We start from the raw sequence: 6,326 nt of genomic DNA, 5'->3' as shown, positions 1-6,326 counted from the left end.
AGAGACTGGAGTGATGTCTAGACATGAGGAGCCGAGTGCTGAGCCTGCAGAGATGCAGAGTCCCTCTCGCCCTGACCATGGGAGTCGTCCCTGGCAGTGAGACTGGGCCGACGAGGCTGAGAGGACCAAGATCTGATGGGGACACCACGCCCTAAAGGCTCCCAGGAGGACCGGATCCCCGAGCTCTGCCCCTAGTGGACAGAGCTGCTCACATCCTTCTTATCTGAGTCGCACTGGGAGACACGACGGGGACTGCAGCCCTTCCGAGCTGCCCAATCCTGAGCTGATCACTTTTAATAAAAGCATTAAAAAAGAGAAGAAGTCTCCTGGCCCTGTTTATTTCAGTTTTCTCAGCCCTGCAAGAAGCACAAAAGCCAGAGTGATACAAGCAGTGAGTCTGTGAAGGCCTTTGATGGTTCTCAGAGCTAGGCTGGCTAAAAACCCGCCCTGCAGGGTCAGCTGGGAGGGAGCCAGACAGGAAATGCAGCAATTTATCAATTTGTCCCTGTCCCCAGGGTACTGAGAGAGCCCCAGGTCTACTGGAAAGAAAGCAACAACAATCTGCTCCTTAACCTGACAGGGACCTGGCTCCTTCCCGAGCTGAATTGACAGAGCTGGACAAACAAAAACCATTTCTCCCAGCTTAATCAAAGAGCTTTATTTTGGGTCCAATAAGAGGGACAAGGGTCCTGTGCCTCCTGGCTCTGGGGAAGGGAATGGGGAGCCATTGGGGGTACTGGGAGCACTGGAACGGGGAGCTCTGGGCAGCCCCACATGGGACCCCCACTTGTGGCCACCCCAGCGACACAGTGAGCATCCATGGGAGCTTGGGGACACAGATGGTGGGTGCCCTGAGGTTGGAACCCCCAGTGCCCCCAATGTCACAGCATGTCATCGTAGTCACAGGGGTCCCGCTGTCCCTCGTTGGGTCCTGACAGCTCTGCATTGGTCACTTGTGGATCCCGAGGTGGGGCAGGGCTGGGGGACACCCATGGGGGCCCTGAGAGTGACACCGGTTGTGGGGACCTGGGTGGGGGTGACACCCGCGGGTGATGTGTCACTGTCACCCTCTGTACTCACCGTCTGCCCATTCGGTGCCCACAATCTGGGGGGTCCAGCACTGCCCCTTCCTTCCAGGGGATCCTGTGGGGATGGGGGGGGTCTAGGTCATGTCTGGGGAGGGGGAGAGGGGAGTCCCAACAAGAGCCTCCCACTCACCTGTCCTGGAGCTTCCTGGCAGCTGCAAGGGAAAGGGGAGGGGGTGACCGTGGGGACACTGGGACCCCTGATCCTTCCTGGGACCTCAGCAGTTCCAACCACCCACGGGATCCCAAAATCCCCACTGCAGCCCCAAATTCCAATGGAACCCTGATTCCCCCAGGACACTCTGATCACCTCTGTACCTCCTGGAACTTCTGCACCACCTCAGTGCCCCCAGTCCCCCTGGTGCCCCCAATCCTCTGAGCCCCCAGAACCCCAAGCATGGCAAGGAGGGGGACCCCCAAATGCCCACAGGACCCACAAAGATCCCCCAACATCCCTGCACAGCCCTCTAGCAGCTCTCCAAACCCTCCAGGAACTCCCAATGCCACCACAATGTTCCTCAAAGCCCATCTGGGGATGGCCCTGGAGCACAACTAAGACTCTCCAAATTCCCCCCAAATCCCTCAGGACACCCAGCTGAGGTCACTGCAGGCTCAGTGTCTCCCAAATCAGGCATCCTCGGTCCTGCTGATATCTGCCCCAACTCTGGGGCTCCTCCTCACTCCAGGACCCCAATCCCGCCCCCCATTGTCACCCACCATGGTGGTGCCAGCAGTGACAGCCCCCGAAGACAGCCAGGAGAAGGAGCAGGAACAGGAGGGTCCTGCCGACATTCACAGCCACTGCTGGGGACAGAGGGGACACACCAGGGTCACCCTGAACCCCGGGGGTCCTGAACATCCCAGTAACCCTGTGTGACCCCACCTGTGTCCCTGTGTCCCCATGTTGTCACCATCAGTGCCAGCTCAGGGCTGAGTGCCTGGAACACGTGGTGTCCATCCTGTCCCAGCTGGTTGGTGGCCACACACTGGTAGGTGCCCGAATGTCCCACAGTGATGGCCCTGAGCTCCAGGAGGGGACCCTGGGCCACCTCCTGCCCATTGTACAGCCAGGTGAGGGTGACAGGGGCTGAGCCCACCTGCACTGAGCAGTGCAGGGTCACAGGGTCACCTGCGCGCACCTCATGTGACAGGGGACGAGGGGTGATGTTGGCATTGGCCACAGGCACTGTGGGGACACAGACAGGGCTGACGGCACAGGGAGGGGCTCGCAGCCGGTGTGGGGGATAGGGATGGGAGGGGATGAGAGTGATGAGGGATAGTGGGGACAAGGTTACGCCATGGATGTGTGGAGAAAAGGGGAGTGGTGGAAGGACCCAAGAAAGGTCTCTGGGAGACATGGAGGTGCCCAGGCAGGGGACATCAGGAGGATGTGTGGGCTCCCTGTTCCCATCCCCGCACTCACTGCACACTGTCATGCGGAGCTAGGTGCTGCTCTTCTGCATGGCCCCACCCTTGGAGCACACCTGGCAGCTGTAATTCCCTGAGTGGGAGACCCCCACGGCGGGCACCAGCAGCTGTAGGGACCCCTGAGGGCCCTCCACCACCTGCCTGTCCCAGTAGAACACGTGCAGGAGGGGGGCTTGGGGCCGCAGGGGGCTGGGGGTGCTGAGGCAGCTGAGAGTCAGAGGGAGCTGAAGGATGGCTCAGGGGGACTCTCCAGCACCTGCACTGGGAGGAGCTCAGGGCAGGAGATTGGAGGCAGTGGGGACAGCGAACCCAAGTCTTTGGGGAGGGGCTGTGGGGGTGTTGGGGTGGAAGCTGTGGGGTTCTCACCATGCACTGTTACTGTCACTGGCGCAGACACCACCCACTGCCTGTCTTTCAGCCAGCCCCTGCAGCGGTAGTGCCCACCGTGCTGCAGCTTCAGAGGGAACAGGATCAGCTCTGTCCCATTTCGGAGCTCCACCAACTGCTTCTCCTCATGGTAGAAGGACACCCAGGTGATCAGTTTGTTCCACTGGTCCCGGCAGCGCAGTGTCACCGTGTCCCCCTCCAGCAGTGGCCTTGCCGGCACCTGCAGCACCAGCCAGTCTGGGGAACAAGTGGGTCCTGTCACATCAGGAGGGCTTGGAGGGTCCTGAAGGCGCCACCCAATAGGGAGCCCCCTAGTGGGTCACAGCCAGCACACTGAGGGTCCCCAATTGCAATACAGGGGCCCCTCCACACTAGCATGCTTTCGGATGTCCCCATATGCAGGGGATGGGCTCTGGTCACACAGAAGGTGACCCATGGAGTGCAGCCCACCCAGAGCCCTTGGGGTCCCCGCAGGTGCCAGGCTGGGGACACTCAAACCCCCTCACCATCTAAGACTCTCATGGGGGGGCTGAGCCCACTGCCGGTTCTGTTACACTCGTAGGTGCCATTCTCAGTGACAGTCAGGCGGTCATGTCCCTGCTGTCCCCAGCGCCGCCCGTCCTTGTACCATGTGGTGGCACTGGTGGTCCCCAAGCCCTGGCAGGTCAGTGTCACTCGGTCCCACAGCACTGCTGGCATCCAGGGGGGCTCCACGATGATCCAGGTGGTCTGGGTGCCTGCAGGTGACAGGGGATGCCAGCCTGCAGGGCCAGCGTGGGGCTGGGCACAGCAGGGTTGGGCCATGGCATCCCCTGAGGACTCACCAGCAAGGCCGAGGGTCTGGGCTGGAAGGGAGAAGAGACAGGGCTCAGTGAGTGTGGCACCATGGGGACAGTTGTGCACAGGGGAATGGTTCATAGGGGCTGCCCTTGAACTGTCCCCCTGAAGGAATTGGTGTGGCACAGATGTCTCGATGAGGGCACTGTGCTAGCACAGGTCTCCCCTGACAGCCCCATGGCCTCTGTCTCCATGGCCCATCCACACTGTGCTTGTCTTATTCTCCCTGTCCCTGCATCCCTGTGTCCCTGTCCCCACAGCTGCCCCAGCCCCAGGATGCCTCTCCCCACATTCCTATCCCTCCAGCCCTGTTCACCCTCTCCTGTCCCCACGGCCACGCCATGACCCCGGTCACTTCATGCATGCTCTGGCTCTTCTGGCATTGGGATCCTCAGGGAACCCCGCAGCTCCCCTGCTCCCAGTACCCACTGCTCTCTGCCTCACCAGGAACTATCCCCGATGTACTACCAGTCAGGCCCGTGCCCGGGGCACTCACCCCACAGGAGCAGCACCACCTTCCTGGCCATCCCGGTGTCCCCAGCCATGTGCACTGGCTGTCTCTCGCTGCTGTGGCCACCGCTCCCCTGGCTGGCAGCTCTTCGGATGAAGGGGAAGGAAGTGAGGTCACATCTCGTCCCCATGTGTAGGTGGCACCTGATGGGGGCAGGGTGGCCACAGGCTGGGGACAGGCTGTGGGCAGGGTGGGGACATGCTGGGGACAAGGCTGTCTCTGGATAGGTGGGACATGGACTTCCCAGGAACAGGGGGGCTCAGGGGGTTTGGGGAGCCAGGGATGGGTGTCCAGGGGAATGGGGGTCCAGGGAATGGGGGTCCAGGGAATGGGTCCATGGGCAATTGGTGTCGTGAGGAGGGGGAATCACAGGGGATGGGGGTGCCATGGGAATGAGGGTCCCCAGGGCTGGGGGGACTCAGGGATGGGAGTCCCAGGGGAGGGAGAGCTCCAAGGATTTGGTGTCATGGTTTTGGTTTGCTAATATGAGATATTTTGGTTAATGTAATAATTAGTGTGGTGGGTTTAGTGTTGGTTAATTATTAGTGGATTTATCAGAATGTATTTATTTCATTTTTTTTTGAGATGAGACTAGAAGAAAGATAAAGTACATTTAAAACTTTAAAAGGGTGTATAAAAAAATTTTTTAATGAATTTATTAGTAATAAATCCCTCATCAGGGGATTTTTGTGCCAGAGATGGGTGCAGGGGGAATGGGGGGATCTGGGAGTATAAAGGTCCTGGGGGAATGGGGATTTCAGGGCATGGAATGAATGGGAGAGGGTTCCTTGGGAATGGGGTCCTGGGCCATGGAGTTCCTGGGCAATGGCAGCCCTGGGATGGGGGTCCCAGGGAAGGGGAGACGGAATGGGGGTCCCATGGTCAGCTTCCCAGGGGAATGAGTTTGCCAGGGATGGACAGTGACGGGATGTGCATGTGGGTCACAGCTCCTTCCCTGGCTGCCTCAGATTTTGGGAAGATTCAGGGGCTAGAGCTGCCTGCTGGGTTGCCCGTGATTTGGGGGGCAACAAGAGGGGATTCAGAGGTGCTCTGGGTCTGTGCCACCACAACCTCCAGGGGCATTTCCCGTTCTTCATTTCCATTTCCTTCCTTTTATCCCTCAATTTCACAACCTCCCAGTTCATGCCTTGATGATCCTGGGGAGCTCCTGAGCAGGGAACGAGTTGGGGGAAGCCCAGGGTGGGGGAAGCAGGGGTGAGGGGTCTGCAGGGAGGGCTGGGGAGGCTGTGGGGGATGCAGGAGTGCAGCTTTCCCTCTGCCTACACTTTCACTTTGTCTCTCCTGCAGCAGAAGGAACAGGCCATTTGTGCTGAGTGGCACATGGGAGGAGGGCTCTGCCCTGGGTGGGGTAAATACAGGGGGCTCCTGTCCTGGGGGGATCCTGTCCCAGGGGGACACATGCTGGACAAGGGGCTCCTGTCCTGGGGGATGGCAGCTCTTGGTGTTTCCAGACTTCTCCATTCTTGCTCGTCCCCTGCAGAATCTGAGCCAGCAAGAGCCACTGGGGAATGGAGGCCCAGGAAGGAGCTCCCAAACTCCTGCTCCTTGAAGCCAGTGGCCATCCAAGGGTGGGTCCCAGCCATGGCCCAGCCCCACTGCCCAGGGGTGGCCATTGCCCAGCCCTGCTCTGCCCAGCCCCAGGTGGCAGCCAGCACCTGAGGGTCCCCCCTGCCCCCTTGGCTTTGATTCTGGCAGCTTTAGAGCTGCTGCAGAGGTGAGAATTCTGTGGGGGAAAAAGGCCTGCCTGTGGTTTGCTCAGCCCTGCAAGAAGCACAAAACCCAAAGGGATCCCAAGCAGTGGCTCTGTGAGGGCCTTTGATGGTTTTCAGAGCGGGGCTGGCTGGAAACCCCCCTGCAGAGGCATTGAGGGGGATCCAGTCCAGAAAGGCAGCAATTGATCACTTTGTCCCTCTCACCAAGTATTGTAAATACATATAATATTACTGGAATTTTACAAATAATAAAATGGAATTTATATATGTAATGTTAAAGTAACTTTGTTACAAAGATATAGTTTTTATGTCTGATGTTAATTAAGCTTTGTGAAATCCCTCATA

At 58.9% G+C, this 6,326-nt stretch overlaps 1 protein-coding gene across 1 annotated transcript; it reads right to left on the bottom strand.

Moving 5' to 3' along the window:
- Positions 1-644: 644 nt before the first annotated feature.
- LOC141731933 (low affinity immunoglobulin gamma Fc region receptor III-like) lies at positions 645-4,324 on the bottom strand. The gene is made up of 7 exons (XM_074559234.1): positions 4,234-4,324; positions 3,725-3,745; positions 3,407-3,637; positions 2,880-3,137; positions 1,803-1,889; positions 1,081-1,143; positions 645-1,000 (listed from the first exon to the last, which is right to left on the bottom strand). The coding sequence occupies exons 1-7, from the start codon at positions 4,280-4,282 to the stop codon at positions 882-884; spliced, it is 828 nt and encodes a 275-aa protein (XP_074415335.1). The 5' UTR covers positions 4,283-4,324; the 3' UTR covers positions 645-881.
- Positions 4,325-6,326: the final 2,002 nt, after the last annotated feature.

Source organism: Zonotrichia albicollis, chromosome 26 (assembly GCF_047830755.1).
Source record: "Zonotrichia albicollis isolate bZonAlb1 chromosome 26, bZonAlb1.hap1, whole genome shotgun sequence".
In the NCBI taxonomy this organism is placed as follows: Eukaryota; Metazoa; Chordata; class Aves; order Passeriformes; family Passerellidae; genus Zonotrichia; species Zonotrichia albicollis.
Note: the sequence above shows the minus strand (reverse complement) of the source record. Positions and strands in the feature narration are given on the sequence as shown.

Excerpts from the sequence above, each read along its gene's own strand:
- LOC141731933 (XM_074559234.1), bottom strand. The coding sequence starts at position 4,282 with ATGGCTGGGGACACCGGGATGGCCAGGAAGGTGGTGCTGCTCCTGTGG. Across the intron at positions 3,746-4,233 it reads GGTGGTGCTGCTCCTGTGGG|CCCAGACCCTCGGCCTTGCT; the intron begins GTGAGTGCCCCG and ends TCTCCCTTCCAG. Across the intron at positions 1,001-1,080 it reads GGGCACCGAATGGGCAGACG|GGCCCCCATGGGTGTCCCCC; the intron begins GTGAGTACAGAG and ends TGTCACTCTCAG.